The following is a 21,189-nucleotide window of genomic DNA, read 5'->3' as shown; positions in this document are numbered from 1 at the left end:
ATTTTTGTTTCTTATTCCCAAGAGTGTGGTCGTGAAGATGGAAAAATTTATGTGCAAATTTCTTTGGAGATCCCCCGAGTCCTCATTTGATCATTTGGTGAGTTGGGCTAAAGTGAAGAGATTCAAGAATTAGTGGGCTTAAGAATCAGGGATTTTGATTCATTTAACAAAGTACTCTTATCAAAATGGTGCAACAAATTCTCTCCGGAACCTAAATGTTTATGGGATGATATGATTAGATGCAAATATGAAAGGATTGGTCTAGATGGTTTACCAAAGCTAGACCCCGACTAGCTAGTTGTAGCGATTGGAGAGACATCTCCACTATGTGGAAGTCTTTTTATGGGCAGTGCAAATTATCGATAGGCGATAACTCATTGATCAACTTATATGGTAATATTTGGTGAAGTGTAAGAAGTCTTACATTGTCATTCATGGCCATCTCTTCGTTTGTGATATGTAGAAATGCTTCAAGGACATGTTCGATCAAAATTCAAATAGTTTTTAAGTAGAATCAGATACAAGAGAATACTTAATGATAGATAGATAACTTTACATGAAAGGATGTTGCTCTAAGTGGGTCAGAATGTGACTATTCATTCTTCAATTGATATATTACGTTGTCAAAATATGGATTCATGTAAGATTGATCATTTTTATACATTATTTACGGAGATTACCCAATATGACTTCCTATGAGAGAAGTTGTGAGATTCTAAATTCCTTTCAAAAATATCGTTTTGTGGATGGAATGTCATGCATGAAAGGATCTTGACAGATGATAGATGTATGAAAAAATAGTGCAGTATGATTAATCATTGTAGAATGTGTTGTGAAGAGGTGAAGACGACATCTCACTTGCTTTTGCATTGCAAAAGAGTGACTGCGATTTAAAGCCTACTTTGTAACATGATTTACATTGAATGGGTGTCAGTTGTTGGGATGTTTTGATAGAAATTATGAGTTCGGTTGGATTAAATTGATATCCTGGTTATTTTCTTGTGGACTATTTGGCTAGAAAGGAACCGTAAAACATTTAGTGATCGATGTTAATCAATGCATTTATTTCACAACACTATTATTATGACGATAGAGGAGGTCTCTTCTAGATAAACGGTGGAGACGGTCGGTGAACTCATTGATTTTCTTGTAGATTTCTGATATTATTAATGTTAAAATTTATGTTATGTTTGTTTGTTGGTGAACATTTTTTGTTTATGTTTTCATTGTTGCTCTCAATTGGTTAATCTCATTGTGTTTTGAGTGTGTTTAATGACTAAGTGAACACTCGTGTTTTAGTATTGTTTTTGCCATTATGTTTAAACGACAGACATTCATATCATATTGGATGGATTTTTTTTCAAAATAAATAAATCTTAATAATGCAATATTAAGTTTTTTTTAATAACCAAATTAAGATCAAAGAAAAATCCTCTTATAGCTTATTTGATGTTGGGTTATTTAAAAGTTTTATTGGATTTTAAACAAATATATTTTATTTGATGAGAAGGTGGTTATTTGAATTTTTAATTTGTTAAATTATTAAAATATTTTTTATTTAAAATTATATTTTATAAAATAAATTTATTTTAACAGTTAATTAATAAATTAAATGATTAAATGAGTTTTAAAAAAGGACATCTAAAAAATTCATGTAATATGTGTTCTTTTAAATGGTCTAAATGCATGCGCGTGATACTCTCTTTGGGGTCCATGATAGTATTAATAGTTCATTTGATTTAATTAGACTTTACTTGTATAGTGGGTACCATAAGTTATAAGTGCATGTGAAATAGTGATGAGTAGGAAAAGAGAGTTAAGAAGTTAACCTAATTTATAAAAAGAAAATTGAAATTAAAATTGAACTTAACTCTATTTATTATAGATTAAAAGTTCTTCTTGGGTTAAGATAATATAATATGGTCATATAACAGGTTAGAATGGAGTGTGGAATATAACAAAAATAAAAATTAAAAGTAAAAAGACATGAAATCATAGTTGTTGTTTGTTAAGATAAAAATTTAACACAAAGATTATTATTAAGGAGATCTAAACAAATAGTCTAATGTTATGATACGAGTTTATATAATAGTCGGTTCCCAAAACACAATACAAAGAATTCACTAGGGTGATCCTCTTAAGGTAAAAACTTGATTTGTTAAAATGTTCAATTGTACATTTAAATAAATTTTCACTAGATATCTTATCCAAAACTCTAAAAAGCCTACAAAATGTTGTCACAAATTTTATAGTTGTATTATCCTAACAAAAAATCTTATTTTTTTGTATTAATCTTATTTTATTCTATCAAAATTATACATCAACAACAAAAAAAAATATTTATTTAATAGTCTCTTTTATTGTACCAAACAATTGAAGGTTACTCAATCTAACATAAAAAATAATTTGATTATGTATAGGAAACTATGAGATAATTAAAAAAAAAATAAACTTGTAAAAATCCATTGATTATTCAAATTACCTTAGATCAAACAAGGCCTTACATGAATTCCAATTTGTTAATTTTATAATTAATAATTAATTTTTGGTGTCCAAAAAATTCTATAAATCAACAGTTGCTTTTCTTTTCACAACTTGCAAGATGTAAAAAAAAACTTATACATCTCCATTCATTCTTGCACTTCTCCCATTCCCAAGAGTAAAGAAAGCCATGATGATACAAGCCAAAACTCAGAACAAATGCAATTTCAATCCCATTGATGGAGGAAATGTTGAGCTCAGAAGTGGGCCATGGAATCCCGAAGAAGACAATCTTCTCACGCAGAACATATCTTGCCACGGCGAAGGCCACTGGAATTGGTTGGCCAAACGTGCCGGTACTTCTTTGTTATGTCATTTTCTATGACTTTTGTTTTTGTTTTATCGCGCTTACTCGAACTTTTATAGGGTTGAAGAGAACCGGGAGAAGTTGTAGATTGAGATGGTTGAATTACTTAAAATCTAATATTAAACGAGGAAAACTTACTATTGAGGAGCAACTCTTGATTCATGAACTTCATTCCTTGTGGGGTAACAAGTATGTACTTAATTACTAACCAACCAACCATTTATATTTATCACCTTTTTTCTTAATTAATAGAATGACCCTTACTTCAAATATTGTTTTTCATCAGATGGTCAAAGATTGCACGACAGTTGCCTGGACGAACAGATAATGATATTAAGAATTACTGGAGAACACGAGTGCAAAAATATATCCACCAACTTAGAATCGAGTTTGATAACAAGAAGTTTCTAGAAAAAATTACAAGTGATTCTATTCCTAGGTTGATGAAGATGGAACAATCATCAACATCTTGGCCGTCTCATCCATCACCACAACCTTTATCTTTTTCTCTTATAACTTCTTCAAACATGGAATCAGAAAAAACTAGATATTCAAGCAAACACATTGTACCAGACTTTGTAACTGTTAAAAGTCCGATGTCGGAATTCCATATGATTGAATCTTGTTATAACAATAAGGTGACTTTATATGACAATATCTATGAAACCAATATTGGTACTAGCAAAGGCCTCGACATGTTCGGTTCTCACTACGAACTTTCCAACACGATTGACCAGATGGCAGAACCTAATTGGATCGGTGATGGCATCATTGACATGAACGGTGATGCATTATGGTGCTTAGACAAATTGTGGTAATTGAAGTGATAAATTCTCACATGTTTGCTTTACTACAATATTAATAAAGTTTTTCCTTTTTTTAGAAAAAAGGAGCATGTATAATATATTTATGTTATTGATCTAGACTAGCACATGTATATTAGTCTTGTAACAAGAATGCAATAATATGTGAATTTTCAACTTTATTTGGTCGTGTAAATTTTCCATTGGTTATATTTCCAAATTAATCGTGACTAGAAAATGTGTGGATTCATGAGAAGTGTCGCGAATTGACATGATGCAGTTTTCTTTTCCTACAACGGGTAAGTTTTTATTTACTTGAAAGTGTTATAATATCAGTGGAACTAAAATAAAGATATAAAAAAAGCAGTACACAAGCAATGTCCAAGCAAAATAGTAAAAAACAAAACTTAGCTCACATTAATAGCCTTCAAGAATGTTAGATATGAATAATATAGCACACAAACTCCAAATCGAAATCTCAACATCTCTTAAATCCAACAAATAATTCCACTAAGGCAAATTACCGAAGTTCAACTAGTTATCAATCTCACTTAGACTTAAACAACGAATGATTATCAACCCTTATTCTTGCGGTTGATATTCATTGTGATTAACATATAGGTTTGGTTTCTTTTTTAGCTTGTTGGTCTTTAGTTCATCAATAACATTTTCATAACTTCTCCCATGTTTTTCTTGACAAGTTAGGGAGTGTTTCGCCCTTATCTCCTTCTTCATTCACCTTCTTGGCCAACTTAAACAGCTCTTTAAATCTTTAATTGAGCCTAAGTGTTACATAGACATTAAATCAAAGTTAAATGATTAGAAATCTTTGGGTGCAATAAAGTTAATTTCGATTCGATCTTCTCTTTTTTCTAATAATCTTAAAATGAAAAACGGTCCAAATTACATTAAGCTGTGGTTACCTTTTACTATTGCCTACAAAAGGGTATCTTTTATATATATAGTTCTTGCACATATAATAATCAGTTCTCAGGATCTATGTAAATGAGTCGACTAGAATTTGAGTGATCAAATTGAGATTGTGTAGGAGATAATTTAAGATTAAACTTAATAGAGCGTGAATGATATTTATTATAAATAAATTGTTTACAATGTCCAAAACTTGTAAAAGTAGGCAAGTTAAACAAAAAAACAAATACAAGTATAGGACATTAGAGGACTAATAAATCATTGTTCACATCAAATAAATCTAATTAATTTGGTTCATTGAATTCTGAACAGTCCCCTAGAAAAAGATGGTCATTAACTAACAAAAACTCATAATTCATTTTCCAACAAATCGAGATTGGAGTTTTCCATCTTTTGAGTCATTGTCGACCAGTTGACCTATTAATGTTATTTAAATTTTAATATACTTATTGGGCTGAACGTATCGCTAAACCTCAATGGGCTAACCAGGTCCAATCCTTCGAATTCGTCTGATGATTCCCATGTTTCGTCACCGTTCTAAGAATTTTCACTTGAGGAAGTATGTTCTTGTCTTGCCTGGTTTTTGTTGAATCTTTATGTTTCATGAACTTACCCATGATTTGGAGATTGATTATCATTTTGTAAGCAACATATTTGCTCTAAGCTCCGATGTAAGTGTAGAGAGAAACTGAAAGAAGCTTCCATAGAAGAGAGAAAACGGTTGAAAGTAAATGATACAATGACATAAACCTAAAATACTGTAATTAATAAATATATATAAAAAAAATGTCCCTAAGATATTATAAAATTACAAATAGTTATTATTTTTTTATTTAAAATAAAACTTATCCATATGGTTAATTAAGAATAGAGATTACATTACTATATAAATGACTTTAATCTATCATTTTAGACATTGATTAAAAGACACTCAATTTGACTCATAGATAAGGTTGACCACATTCGCATTGTGAATAGTGACAAGATCATTTGAAGTCGCTATAGATATATGTTCTTCACCACCATCTTTCTTTTTCTTAGATTTGTTGATTTCATTTTGAGCTTGTAACAATATTTCTTGATATGCCCATTTTTACCACAATAAGGACATTCAATAGACTTGTATTTTCCTTTAGATTTGTTTCGACTCTTCGGTCTTGTGTTATCTTTTTCACCCATGTTATTTTGTCTTCCCCTGTTTTTAGTAACTGACGCGTGTCTGTGATGAGGACCCTTGAGTTTTTCTTCTCAACTCTTCATTTAAAACACCACTTCTAGCCATCTGCAAAGTTACTATACAATTAGCAACATAATTACAAAGAGAAACCTTTAACGTTTCCCACAAATCTGGTGAAGTCGTTAGTAAATAAAGCTCTTGAACATCATCTTCAAAATTGATTCTCATTCCTAACATTTGATCAAGAATACCCTAGAAGTCATTTAAGTGATCAGTCATAGAGATATTATCTGCATATCTCAAATGAAAACTAATTAGCTTCTGAAGCAAAAACAACTTGTTGCTTCTAGTTTTCGAAGCATATAAATTCTCAAGCTTGTTCCATAAAGATTGTGTATATGTCTCATGTTGATGTGGTTGTAAACATTCTCTTCAACAAACTGACAAATAACTTACATGTTCATGCTCAAATAACCAATCTTCATCAGATTTGGATGTAGGTTTCTTATTACCAAATACGGGTGCAAAGCCTTAATAAACAAAAGATCTTTCATCTTTCCTTTCCAAATATAATAATTCGAACCATTCAGCAAAATCATCATATTTGTGTTTATCTCCATATTTCAAACAAGTCAAAAAAAAGCTAATTGAGCTCTAATACCGTTTGTTGAGAATTCAAGCAATCAACAATTTCAATAATAAATATTCTCTACTCGAATGAAAACCTTAGGAGCAGATAAACCACAAATAAAGGCAGATATAAAAACGACACAATAACACGTGATCTTTTTACGTGGAAACCTCTTCAAATCAAAGAGTAAAAAATACGAGACTGCATGTTCAAAATAAAACTCTACTATCATCAAATGTTTAACTTACAAAGAGGTTCAATAACTTTCAATGACACACAGGGAAAAGAAAAGAGACATAACCAAAAAGAATATACACTTTTTGTCTTATAATCAAAGATAATAAAACTAAAATGGCCAGCAACTTCAACCCACTAGAAAATCAACACTAGTGGAAAAGGTGTAATCACCGAGAAAAATAACCGAGAGCAATTGAAAATTCTCAGAAATAAAGATTTCACCGAGAGCAGCACTTCGCCTCATTGAAAATTCTTATAATCACGGAGAGCTCTTCACTCTCGCAGATAATTAATAATTCTGAGGGCCAATTGGTATCCACTTACGATGAATTTTTATTAAAAAATTAGCAGCGAGGGATGCCAATGAAACCTCGTTGATATCTTCTAATTTGTACTAAAACAGATTCTTGTTCTTTTCTTCCTTCTTCCTTCTTCCTTTTTTCTTTCTATCTCTATTCCACCAGCGCGTGATCTCCAAGCTTCCGTTTCTGATTCTCTCTTTTTCCGATTCTCCAAGCTTCAAGCGGCATCTTTGATCAGGTAAGTTTCATATTCTCTCTGTTTCTGATTCTCCATTTCAAAGCTCGTCGATTTCCCCGAAGAACACAAAACTCCCAAGAAGAAGAAGGTGTTGATTCCTCTCTCCCTTGGACAGCTACAGAGCCAACCCTAATCGACGGGTCAGGTATACTTTCATCTCTCATTCTGATTCATCCACTTGTTGAGTTGATTATTGTTGTATATATTCTTGTTTCTGATCAAATTCTAATAGAGAAATGAGTTGTTTTTCTCTCGGTCTTTCTATTTCGGAATCAACCCTCTCAGATTTGATTATATAAAAATTATTTGTTGTTTCTGATCAAGTCCTAATGGAGATCCTGTTATAGTGATTGAAAATTTTGAGTTTCTGTGCAAGTCTTTTGAATCTTGAAATTGATATATGTTTGTAGATTTTTTTGGTGTGTTTCTGTCTTTCTTTTTCCTAGGTGATATCTGATTTCTTTTCTTTGAAGGCCAATTGTGAGTGTTAGGCTATAATGTGTATAACATCTATCAATTCAATGATTAATTCTTTTTTTATGTGGTTCAATCTCGCAAGATTCTGTCTTTCTGTTTTGTCTTTCTGATTTGGTTAAGGCAATTTGAACAACAAATGTTGAACATATGATGATTTGAGACCAGCATTTCTTCTATTGTTTTCAACCTCTTCAAGATTGTCAGGTTAGTGAAATTCAATTTCTCAAATGAATTTGTTTAGTTTAGTGTTCATGAATGCTAATATGTTATATGGTTAAGGATTTTCTTTTGCAAGCAGAGTATTTCCGTCAATTGCTTAACCCTGTTACATAAATCGGCTTTCTATTTGTTTTTTTTAATATCGTCGATTAAGAAATGGTCGTTATGTTTCCTGGAGTTGAAAGTGCTCGGAGGAGATCTTCTTTCTGAATGTATTCGAACAATTTCGCATCTCATAATAGCTTTGCCCTAGTAATTATTCTAATTCTAATTCTTCTAGTTAGTTGTTGTTGATTATAATTAGTGATTGAATCTGGATAATATATATAGCAGAGAAGCACAATGAATCAGATTTATCAAGTTGAAGAGTTATGAGGTGTAGCTAGGGTTGCTAAAGATAGATTGGATGAAAGACTTAAAGCTCAGTGGAAATCTGATACTAAAATGTAAAACCCTAAAACCTAATCCTAACTGACTTAATTATCCAATCATCAATTTGTTTATGTATTGTTAGGATTGATGTGAGGAATAATAATGGACAGTGTGACTGAGGGCTTTTCATGCCCTTGCAAATAATATTCAGTTATCACAAGAGGGTTTTCATGCCCTCACACATACTTTTTTTTTATCGACAGTTATATCACCGAGACGTTGCGAGAGTATTTATCGCTCTCGGGGAAGATTATCACCGAAGGTATTTCGCGTTTCTCTGAAGGTTATTGCTCTCCTTAATAATCAATTTCTTACTAGTACAAGTTAGAGACTTCAAACCTTAACCCTACCGTTGAAAACATAGAAGAATGAGTTAACAACCTCCCAACGAAATTTCAACCCAAATGGACGAAAATCAGATTTACCTTTTTATTTTCTTCTTCTTTCTCTTCCCAATATGTTATTGTTATGTGTTAGAATCTAAACCACAATAAAAGAGAATAAAAGCGATAAAGAAGAACGAACACCAAGATTACGTGGAAAACCCTTTACGGGTGAAAAACCACGGGCAGAAGAGAAGATTTCACTATAACGAAGATTGTATAGGATTTTGGTGGACAACGTAAAACTGTTCGAAAGAGAAAAGACGGCCGCAATCTCTATATATTGTTTAACCCTAGAATATGATGTAAATTAAAAGGGGCAAACCCATTAAGACTACAAGTCCATATAGTGCGGGAAAGCCCGCTGACCCAACAAGAATTCGGGCCACAAACTCTAACAATTTCCACCTTGAAACGAATTCCAATCTTTGATAGCATAACCACAAAATCAAACCTCTTCCACCAAAGCCCCTAAGGGCATAACTCAGCAATGAAGACCAACCAGGTTCAAGCAATGCTCAAACTTGGTAATAGGAAGTGACTTGGTCATCATATCTGCAGGATTATTGTGTGTACTCACCTTGCTCACAACAATATCACCACGAGCAATTACATCACGCACAAAATGATACCGTACATCAATGTGCTTAGTCCTCTCGTGAAACATCTGATCCTTTGTCAGAAAAATAGCACTCTGGCTATCACAAAATATTGTAGAAATCTGCAAATCATTACTAAGTTCGCCAAAAAAGCCTTTCATCCAAATTGCTTCTTTGCAAGCTTCTGTAATCGTCGTGTACTCTGCCTCTGTAGTAGACAAAGCAACTGTAGCCTGCAACATAGCCTTCCAGCTAATAGCGCAACCACCAACACAAAAAATGTAACCAGACAATGATCTTCTCTTATCAAGATCTCCAGCGTAATCTGAATCAACGTAACCGACAACTCCATCTCTACTTTTCCCAAACTGTAAACAAACATCAGTAGAACCACATAAGTATCTGAGAATCCACTGAACTGCTTTCCAATGTTCCTTACCAGGGTTTGCCATATATCTACTAACAACACTAACTGCATATGCTAAGTCAGGTCGTGAACAAACCATAGCATACATAAGGGAGCCAACGACACTAGAGTATGGCACTCGCGACATATAATCATCATCACTATCTGACTGTGGTGACAAAGAAGACGAAAGTCTAAAATGAGCAGCTAGTGGAGTACTTACCGGCTTGGCACTTTGCATGTTAAACCTACTAAGGACTTTCTCGATGTATCTCTTTTGACTTATGTATAATTTACCAGCCGGTCGATCTCTAAGAATCTCCATTCCAAGCATCTTTTTTTCTGCACCTAAATCTTTCATCTCAAACTCGCTACTCAACTGTGCTTTCATTTCTGACCTCTCTCTGATCTTTAGCGGCAATTAGCATATCGTCAACATACAATAATAGGTAAACGAACGACCCATCATCACATACTTTAAAGTAGACACAACTATCGTAATTGCTCCTCCTGAAATCATGAGTGGTCATAAATGTATCAAATCTCTTGTACCATTGTCTCGGTGACTGTTTCAAACCATAAAGAGACTTTTTCAGCTGACATACATAGTCCTCCTTTCCTAAGGCTACGAATCCCTCTGGTTGTTGCATGTAGATGTCTTCTTCAAGTTCTCCGTGTAAGAATGCAGTTTTTACATCTAACTGCTCAAGCTCAAGATCGTGGTATGCCACAATACCTAGTAAAGCCCGAATAGAACTATGTTTCACAACTGGAGAAAATACATCAGTAAAATCAACACCTGGAGTTTGACTATATCCTTTTGCAACAAGCCTGGCTTTATACCTGGCTTCTTCAACTCCCATCGTACCTTCCTTTCTCTTATACACTCATTTGCAGCGAACAGCCTTCTTTCTCTTTGGTAACTTCACTAGATCCCATGTAGCGTTCTTGTGAAGCGATTCTATCTCTTCCTGCATAGCGATCATCCACATACCAGAGTTTTCGCAGGTAATCGCCTCTGAATATGTCGCAGGTTCTTCTTCTGAATCAATCTCTTCAGCCACATTTAATGCATACGCAACTAAATCAGCCTCTGCATATCTCTGAGGGCGTCTAATTTCTCTACGAGGCCTATTTTTAGCAATTGAATATTGTGGAGGTGCTTCTGAGGAGCTAGCACCATCCATAGAAACTGGAATAGGCCCTGGAATTTGCTCTGGGGTAGGTTTCAACCCAATCTCAAGCTCCACCTCAATACTTGACTTCTGTTGATTTCCCTCTGAGGGAGTTGAAGATGGAGACCCCTAAAGCATGCTAGTCTCATCAAAAACAACATCTCTACTGATGACGACTTTACTAGTCTCAGGACACCACAACTTATATCCCTTCACACCTTGCTTGAACCCTATGAACACACACTTCACCGAACGAGGCTCTAACTTCCCATTATCCACATGAGCATACGCAGGACATCCGAAATTTTTTAAATCAGAATAACTAGCAGGAGAACCAGTCCATACCTCTTGTGGAGTTTTCTTATCAATAGCAGTCGAAGGAGAGCGATTAACGAGATGACATGCATACGCAGCGGTCTCAGCCCAAAACGACATCGGTAGCCCAGCATTAAGGCGCATACAACGCACCTTCTCCATCAAAGTCCTATTCATCCTCTCTGCAACTCCATTCTGTTGAGAATTATGTCGAACTGTATGATGCCTCACAATACCTTCAGTTCTACATAAAGTATTAAACTCATTAGAACAAAACTCCAAACCATTATCAGTTCGGAGATGCTTCACTTGCCTCCCTGTCTGCTTCTCAATCATTAACTTCCACTCTTTAAAGGTAGAAAACACGTCACTCTTTTGTTTCAAAAAGAATGCCCAAACCTTCCTGGAGAAATCATCTATAATAGTCAACATATAGAACGCACCACCTTTAGATGGTACTCTAGAAAGCCCCCACAAATCAGAATGAATGTAGTCTAGTGTCCCCTTCGTATTATGAATACCAGCCGAGAACCTAACTCTTTTCTGTTTACCAAAAACGCAGTGTTCACAAAACTTCAGCTTCGTAATACCCTGCACATCAAGAAGCCCTCTCTTGTTCAATTTGACCATGCCATTCTCACTCATGTGACATAGACGCATGTGCCATAATCTTGTTGCATCAGAATCAGACAAAGACGAACTAGCAACAGCAACATCACCTGTAATCGTAGAGCCTTGCAGAACATATAAATTGGCAGTTTTCTTGAGTCCCTTCATCACAACAAGAGACCCCTTGCTGACCTTCACAACTCCACCTTCACCAGTGTATTTGTACCCTTTAGAATCAAGAATACTCAATGAGATCAGATTTCTCTTCATGTCAGGAACGTGTCTTACATCACCAAGTGTTCGAATAGTGCCATCAAACATCTTAACTCTAACCGTACCAATACCAGCAATTCTGCAAGATGCATTATTACCCATCACAACGGTACCTCTAGAGACCACTTCATATGTAGAGAACCAGTCCCGATTAGGACACATATGAAACGTGCATCCAGAATCAAGAATCCATTCGTCGCTCTGTTTCGAATCAATATCAGACGTAACGAGGAGTTCTCCATCATTGTACTTTTCAGCAACATCAGCTTCGCCATATTTCTCTGGTTGATTGCTCTTATGATCCTCACCAGCCCTCTTATTTTTATTCTGTAACTTATAACACTCAACAACAATATGACCTTTATTTTTGCAGTACCTACACGTCTTATCTCTGTTCTTGGATTTTGACCTGCCACGGTTATTGCTGCTAGAATACCTCTCCTGCTGTCTGCCTCGTGCAACAAGGCCTTCAGCCATATTATCTGAACCAACAAGTTTATGCATCTTCTCTTTCGAGAAGAGTGCATCATAAACCTCATCTAGAGTCAAAGTCTCACGACTATAGAGAATGGTATCTCTAAAATTAGCATACGAAGGAGGTAGTGAACACAATAATATGAGCCCTAAATCTTCTTCATCGTACTTAACCTCCATAGATTCCAAATCAGAGACTATTTCTTTAAAAACAGTTAAATGATTTTCTAAAGACGTACCGTCAGACATACGTTGGGAATACAAGCGTTGCTTCAAGTGTAGCTTGTTAGTCAGCGTTTTCGTCATGCATAATTGCTCTAATCTTAGCCAGAGTGCAGCAGCTGTTTTTTCCTTCAAACAGTCTTGAAGAATCTAATTGGACAGATGCAGATAAATCTGCGATAGAGCCTTACGATCTGCTCGTTGCTTCTCTTCATCAGTCCACGAAGACGGCATCTTGTCAGCGCCATATAGCGCATCTTCCAGATCCATCTGTGCCAAAATAGCTCGCATTTTCACTTACCATAACGCAAATCTGGTGTTACGATCCAGCAGCGGAATATCGTATTTCATCGTGGTCATGACCAAAAAATAAAACAAACAAATTTGGCTCTGATACAAATTTGTTAGAATCTAAACCACAATAAAAGAGAATAAAAGCGATAAAGAAGAACGAACACCAAGATTACGTGGAAAACCCTTTACGGGTGAAAAACCACGGGCAGAAGAGAAGATTTCACTATAACGAAGATTGTACAGGATTTTGGTGGATAACGTAAAACTGTTCGAAAGAGAAAAGACGGCCGCAATCTCTATATATTGTTTAACCCTAGAATATGATGTAAATTAAAAGGGGCAAACCCATTAAGACTACAGGTCCATATAGTGCGGGCAAAGCCCGCTGACCCAACAAGAATTCGGGCCACAAACTCTAACATTATGTTTGAAACCTACATCCAAAACCAGCTATTTGTTTTCTACTCTAGAAAAACAAATATTATGGCAACAAAAACACTAACCCTTTCTGGTCTCAAAATGAGTTTTCATTTTTTATGACTTGATTCAAATTAATCCGACTATTTTATATAATTGGGAACCCAATAAAAAATTCGCAACAACATCCCAGAAGAGATCCCATATGTCTTTAATCTTCTGAGTCTTAATTTCAAAGAAGTTATTGCTAAAGTATTTATATTAAGTCATCCAACTAGGGTTAAAATCCTATGTTACCATGAGTAAGATAAGTTACAATAATGTATTACTACAAATCAAATATATTTTAAATAAATTTGTTTTCATTAATGACTTGGTAGAAGCTTGGTACTCAAATAATATTTTTTAAATTATGAAAACTTATTAATTTCATAAATCCAAATTTGGTGGAGGGCAAAAAAACAATTATGAAAAATCATATAAAATATTACAAAAAATACAAGTTATAACAGTACTATTAATCATAAATTACATTTCAAAACAAACAACAATTAATGAGATAACAAAACTCAAATGAACATTAAAAGAAAAAATATATACAAATGATAACACATGAGAGTCAAATTAAGATCATCACAAATATCAATGATAAAAAGTCTTCAGAAACCGATCACTTCGGTTTTAATAAACCCCGGTATACATCATCTCTTTTCTGCCTCTAACTTTCTACTATTTTCCTTCATTTCCCGAATCTTATCAAGAAGTTGAAGTTACATTTTAATATCCTGATTCTTGTTAAATCTAAAAATTAAGCTTTTAACAATTTCCAACAAAGCTGTAGTGTTTTCATAAGTATGATTCATTTGATTTTCTCACTTTCTGAAGTGGGAGTAAATCGGCGGAAACTTTTGATTTTGGCCACTTCCATTATGGACTTAATAGTGCTAGACATTTTAAAAAAGAAACTAGACTAATAGATGGGGGGCTAAACACACAAAATCCAATAATGATAAAAGGTCTAAAGTTGCAAATAAAAAATGGAGAAAATTTTAATTAATAGTAAAATTCATGAGAATGTTAAGTAAGTTGGTATAAGTGGTGAATATGCATGGTGTAAACACTTGAATTTCATCTATTAGAGATTGGAGTTAGTATAATTCAATAGTGTTATACTGGTATGTATAAGTGATTAAGTGCACGATAACACGAGACTTAGCTTGGAATCATGCCACAAACACACACAAAAATGCAATAATTTATGTTGACCAGCGATCATCATAACTTGGAGTGTGCATGGTATTGTTTCGAATTGGATTATAAATTATACTTGATTCTTGAAATCTTCAATTGCAATATTATTTCATTCTTTAGCTTCTTTTTTACTTTGGAGGTGAGCTAGACATGCCATTATCTTCACATTATCATCTTCTTTTAATAGGTAATATGAGCTTTTCCTTTATAGTAAAATCATTCTTTTTTGATATATATATATATATATATATATAACTTTTTTCTTCTTTAACAAATATTATTGCATACAAAAGTTGCTTAAACAAAATATGAACTATCGAATGTGGAAATAATTTCACCAATGTACATATATTATTTAGTAAATATATATTGGTCATTGGTCGCTAATATATTTAAGTGTTGGTTATCGATATAGGGTTGAATGACCTAAATCCCATAACATACATTCCTGCAAAATTGCTTCATAAAAAATCCTGATCCAGAATTGAGATATTCAATATCAAATGAAGATCCAAAAGATATCTTAATGAACCGTTCTTGACTACATATCCGAGTATATTTCCACAAATTCAGTTTATCTCAATTTATCGACATAAACTATTAGAATTATAGAAACTAGATTCTAACATGTAAAGCTAAAATCATTGAAATAAAACTATAACTAAACAATATCTATGGCACACAGGTTGAAGTGTTAAATTTGCATTGGAAACCTTTAAGTTCAATAGTGGTATATATGACAATGCTTAGGCTATGAAATGAGTTAAAAAAGAAAAAGGAAAAAGGTGTCATTGGAAACCATTAGCCATGAACGTAAATGACAAAGCTTAGTAGGCTTTCGGTGCCAAACTGCAATGACTGTTCAATTAAATATTAATTGGCTTAATTTGTTTCTTTTACAGTAATAATAACTACTATAATGTAAAAGTTAAAGCCTACTGTTGCTTTTTGTTTTGTCGGGTTGAAAAGTGAAAACATATCATCATCATCATCAGCCTACTTTCTTTATTCCTCACGGTCCTAATTGCCTTTAATTTCCCTTGTCCACTTTTTTTACTTTGGTTAGAATCCAATTTGTGTTTTGGACTTAACATCGGTTATTTGGTTATTCTATGCTGGTTAAGATTTCTTTTATTTTTCATTTTTATCGTTTTTTATAAATTACTTGTTTCATCAACTAAAATACATTTTTTTATTGGTGTTCCGTGAAAGACTTAACACGCGCGATTGAATTAAGAAGTATATGAATATCCGGGATCTCAGTTGTTTTCTTTGTATGGGAAATGAGGAGACCATTGATCATCTCTCTAGAGACTCCCCATTGTTTTCTTGCTTTGGGGTAAGTTTTCCACATCAATGAGTCTCCTTAGCTTCCCAAAAGAATGGCTTCATATCAAAGAAATGACAATCATCAAGACAAAAGATAATGATTTTAGTTTAAATGTCTTCAAGTGCTTTTTGCAAACATTGTTTATTATATTTGGATAGAGAGGAACGCGGGAGAATTTTTAAGAGTTCGAAATGATGTGGAATTTGTTTAGAATGAAATTATCTTTGATGAAAACTCACTCATTCGAACGTGGAGACGAATTTTCATTTGTGAAAATTGATTGATTTGTCAAAGATGGAGCATTGCATATGAGAAAGTCATTCTTACTTCTAATTCCAAAGCGTTCTAAGCATTGTTGTTTGTGTCCTTCATTTTTTATCTCATTTTACTTGTTTTTTTATTTTTTATCTTGTTGGTTCATTCATTTTTGGCAAAAAGTTGTTCTTCTTAGAATCTTGAATTCTTGTAATAATTTATTAATTTCGAGTCTTTTTATTAATGACATTATCTTTTGTTTTCTAAAAAAAAATCTTTTTTTTATTAAATTTAAATTTTAAATATAAAATAATATTTTAATAATTAAACCAATTAAAAACATAAATAACATACTCTTTTATCAAACAATTATTTTTTTTAAAAAAAAATAAAACAGATCAAACAATCTTTAATACCAAAGTAAGGAAGAATATTTCTTTTTAATGGTTATATTGTCAAACTTTATTTGTATTTGGTTACTTATATTTTTTTCTATATGGTGTAAGTTTTAATTAGGAAAAAAGTTCACTTAGACGTATGTACTTGTACAACTAGTTCATTTAGACGTATGTACTAATAAAAAGTCATTTAAACGTGCATACTATTAAAAATTGGTTCATTTAGCCTCTTTTAGTAAACCATGATTAATTTTTGTTTTTTAATTTATATATTTAATAATTAAATATTAATATATTTTCTCTCTCATTCCTTCTCATTTATTACTAATAAATGAACCCTTAATTTTTTTTTTATCTTTTTTATTATTTTTATATAAATATTTATTATTGATTATTTTAATTTTATTATATATATATAAGCATTCATCATTAATTATTTTAACTTTATATTTTTTCTTCTTTCTTATATTTTCTTCTTATATTCACATAAATTTTTAAATTATTTTAAAATTGTTTGGTCCCAATGATTGAATATAACAATAAAAAAAATTTCAACAATAAAAATTCTTCAACAAAAAAAAATAAATTAATTAAGAAATAAAAATTGGATAATAATAAAAACTCATTCGTCAAACCCAAAAGAGTAATAATCAAATATTAGACAAAACAATGCACTTACTAGTTACTACTAATACTATAAGTCGTGAATAAAAGTTAAATAAAAAATTATTAATTTTATTTTTATTTATATTAAATTAAATTAAATTAAATAAGAAAAAATCATTCAAAAAAATATTACAGTAAAACATAAAATTTATAAATAAGTTGTTAAATATTTTTAAAAAATGAGAAATAAAAACTAATAAAAAAAAGGAAGATAACATATAAAAGAGAAATTAATATTAAAATAAAAAAAAATAAAAATAAAATAAATTACCTGATTTAATTAATGAAAAATGAGGAGAGAAAAAATATATTAATATTTACTTAATAAATATATAAATTTAAAAATAAAAGTTAACAATGGTTAATAAAAGAGGCTAAATGAGCCAATTTTTGATAGTACATATGTTTAAATGATATTTTATTAGTATATACGTTTAAGTGAGCTAATTATACAAGTACATATGTCTAAGTGAGCTTTTTTCCCTTTAATTATAACATCTTTTAAGAAATTTTAATATTTAAAAAAGGGCTTATGAAAAGAATAGGATCAATCAAATACACTATAAGTGAATAGAGAGGCATTTTACTTAAGTCAATGTGCATCATTAACCCTAGAAATAGGTCAATAATGGTTATATATAGGAGACTAGACTTTAAAAAATGATTCATAAATAAATGAATAAATATATAATTTTAAAACATTAAACTAAATTTTCAATTAAAATTAAAGTTTAAACTACTATTCTCAAGTTTTTTTTCACAAATATGCTGGACACATTAGCCAGGAGAATTCATTTTATTAAGTGACAAATTTGTCAAAATTGAAGTGCTCAAACAAATTACTCATTATAGACTACAACTAAGTGGTCGGCTACCAAGGGATTTATCTATTTTTCATCATTTGTACTATATTTAACTTATTTTAGATCATCCCCTGGATTTTCAATTTTAAATTATTTATATATTCAAAATTATATATCAAATCAAGTTATAATAATAATATAATTTTATCTTCCACTTATAGAAAGACAATTAATTAATCTTTGTCTATTTTAGGTAATCTTTACTTTTAACAAAGTATTTAATTATATTATCTCTTAGAAAACCTAATCTCTAAATTTTATCTAATCTCCCAATTAACAAACAATATAATCTAGATTAATTTTATACTTTCAATCAAATTTATAATCAATAGCTTCTTAAAAAGATATTTATATTACCTGCTAAATTGCTTAAAATACAAACAAATATTGAAAGGAAATAATAATGAATGAAAGAAAGAAGAAGACAATATATAATATATAGCTAATTAAAGTTTTTTTGTTTTTTATATTATGACATGTGAGGTTATATGATACTGGGTTTCTTTTAATATTTTTGAGTCTTTTATTTAAAAATAATAATTGGTTGTCATCTATATTTTTATTAAATTTTAAAATGGTCCCTAAACAATATTCTTAAAACAGACAAAACGCTAAAACAATAATATAAATACAGAATAAATATAAAAACAAAGAAAATACAAATCACCGAACACGAATATCTTTTAAGAGTTAATTAATAGATCACTCATCGTTCTTACTAGAATCTCACTTAAGAAAGTGTCATAAATTCTCGATTCCATTCCAAACAAATAATTCACCAAAATATAATAGGCCGTTTCAAATAACCAATTTAATTGTTCAGTTCATCTCCACCCTCCACTCAAACCTCTCAACAACTATCAAATAAAATTTGACATAACCATTGAAACACGATTAAGGTCCAAAAAAAAACTTCAAATTCACCATAATGCTTAAATTTGTCCTCTATTAATGTATCTCTAAATAGTACTTAAAAAAACAAGATCTTAGTAAGCAATACATTTGAAATCTTAAATGACATCAATACTATTCTCATTATTATTAGATTACTTCATTAATGAACTAAAATATTTGTACTTTATTTTTATTAAATAACTAATTTTTAAACTTTTGAACACATAATAAAAAAATAAAATAATAAAAGCAAGCAGCAGCAAAAACTGACTTATTCCCAATTATATGTTTCGTCCTTTCTCTTTCTTTACCTTGAGTATATAAATACTCATCTCCTTCTCCATTGCTAGCAAGATTAATCAAGATAACAGCTTTAATGGCTGTCGACGTCTATCCATCAAAGAGTCCCAGCCTAGGAACCAGTCCCAGAATCTCATTCTCTCACGATCTCATTCAAAATTGCAGACCCGCCGTCATCAACGACGACCCATCTCTTCTAGATCCCACTTTCGATTTCGATTTCTCAACTGGTAAAACCTTCGCCTTTGATATCTCATTAGCAGATGAAATCTTCTCCAATGGCGTCATCCTTCCCACCGAGATAAAACCCAAGAAAGAAACGAAAATCGAAACAGAGAAACCCAATGAAGAAGAAGAAGAACCAAAACCCACCAACAAGAAGATCATGAGACTTAAAGAGTTCTTGTCCTGCAACAATGATGAAACAGAACATGAGAAAGTTCCATTGATAAAACCCTTTTGGAAATTCAAAAGAAGCAGCAGCTTGAATTATCATCACCATGGAAGTCTGATTCGACCATTACAATTCTTTTCGAGAAGTAAATCGGCTGGATCGGTTGCTCAGACAATTACTATGCCTGTTAAGGAAAGAAGGATCAAACAACCGTTAATGTTTTCTAGGTCATCTTCTTGTAATTCTTATTATCCATATAATTCATCGAAGAGACCGCCGGCGCCGTTGAAGAAGAGTTTCAGCAGATCATATGTTGATAATGGCATTCGGGTTAGTCCTGTTTTGCATTTCTCAAATGCTTGTATTGCTAAAGGGACTGCAACTTTGTTTGGACTTCGTTCACTTTTCTGTAATGGCTTTGGCAAATCAAGAGGAAAGAGGAAATCATCCATTAATTAATTTTATCTATTTTAATTTGAATTAATAATAGTTTAATAAATTCATAAGTTAATTCAAATATTGGGTAAGAGTTCGATTTTCATTTGAAACGCGTTAAATTGGAAGAAAAATGAAAAGTATGATAGTTTTTTATACAATTTAATCAAACAAGCAAATTATTGTATAGTTTAAATTACAAATTAATGTCTAGATTTGGAAAAGTGAGAAGTGATCAAGATGTGGTGTGAAGCCTTCAACAAGGTCATAATTTGGAGGCCAAAAATGTCAATACACCTCTTTTGTTTTTCCATTTATATCATTCACATCATTAATCATTTCCTCAATTAAAATACCCATCTTAATTTTTTTAATTAAATATGAAACTATTTCAAATCTACCATTCAAAAGGTCATATTGAACAAATGGGTGGGGGGGAGTTGTAACTTCCTCAAACAAGTTCTTTATGTTATTTGTATGCCTCATTTGTTTGTTAAGCCAACATCATGGTGTGTTTGGACATGTTATAATCAACTTTTCGTAATTCGAGTTTCAAATAACATAATAACTTGCATTCGAGAAAAAGAAAGAAATGAAAGGAAATGAAGGGAAGAAGTTGATTGATGAATGTAAAGAAAGAGACATGGATTGATGAATAGTGTCCATGGTTGAGGGAGCAAGATTTAAGATAAGGGAGTGGTCCATTGTCTCATGAGGTCTTCTCTTCATCTTTCATGCTCCCTTCTAAGGGCCCATAAAATAATTACATGTGAGTTGTCTTTAAATTATTCTTGAGCTTTGGATCCATCTGTTTAATTTATCCTTTGTATAAAAAATACATACATTTAATATGTGCAGATCGAAAGTGCAATACAATGATATATCATGTGTGAATGTGATTAAAGATTCATTTTTGTTTGATCTCTTTATCTCTCTAACAAA

The 21,189-nt window shown here is 31.8% G+C and overlaps 2 protein-coding genes across 2 annotated transcripts; both read left to right on the top strand.

Annotated features, from left to right (window-relative positions):
- The first annotated feature begins 2,641 nt into the window (after positions 1-2,641).
- LOC124935364 (MYB-like transcription factor EOBI) lies at positions 2,642-3,666 on the top strand. Its single transcript, XM_047475801.1, has 3 exons — positions 2,642-2,837; positions 2,908-3,037; positions 3,135-3,666. Exons 1-3 carry the CDS (start codon positions 2,672-2,674, stop codon positions 3,664-3,666), a joined length of 828 nt encoding a protein of 275 aa, XP_047331757.1. The 5' UTR covers positions 2,642-2,671.
- A 15,828-nt stretch (positions 3,667-19,494) lies between these two features.
- On the top strand, positions 19,495-20,271 carry LOC124935363. Its single transcript, XM_047475799.1, has one exon. The coding sequence runs from the start codon at positions 19,495-19,497 to the stop codon at positions 20,269-20,271; it is 777 nt and encodes a 258-aa protein (XP_047331755.1).
- The last annotated feature ends 918 nt before the right edge of the window (positions 20,272-21,189 follow it).

The sequence above is a fragment of the Impatiens glandulifera genome, chromosome 4 (assembly GCF_907164915.1).
Source record: "Impatiens glandulifera chromosome 4, dImpGla2.1, whole genome shotgun sequence".
NCBI classification, from domain to species: Eukaryota; Viridiplantae; Streptophyta; class Magnoliopsida; order Ericales; family Balsaminaceae; genus Impatiens; species Impatiens glandulifera.
The sequence above is the reverse complement of the archived record's forward strand: the minus strand, read 5'-3'. Positions and strand labels throughout refer to the sequence as shown.

Excerpts from the sequence above, each read along its gene's own strand:
- LOC124935364 (XM_047475801.1), top strand. The coding sequence starts at position 2,672 with ATGATGATACAAGCCAAAACTCAGAACAAATGCAATTTCAATCCCATT. Across the intron at positions 2,838-2,907 it reads TTGGTTGGCCAAACGTGCCG|GGTTGAAGAGAACCGGGAGA; the intron begins GTACTTCTTTGT and ends GAACTTTTATAG. Across the intron at positions 3,038-3,134 it reads CATTCCTTGTGGGGTAACAA|ATGGTCAAAGATTGCACGAC; the intron begins GTATGTACTTAA and ends GTTTTTCATCAG.
- LOC124935363 (XM_047475799.1), top strand. The coding sequence starts at position 19,495 with ATGGCTGTCGACGTCTATCCATCAAAGAGTCCCAGCCTAGGAACCAGT.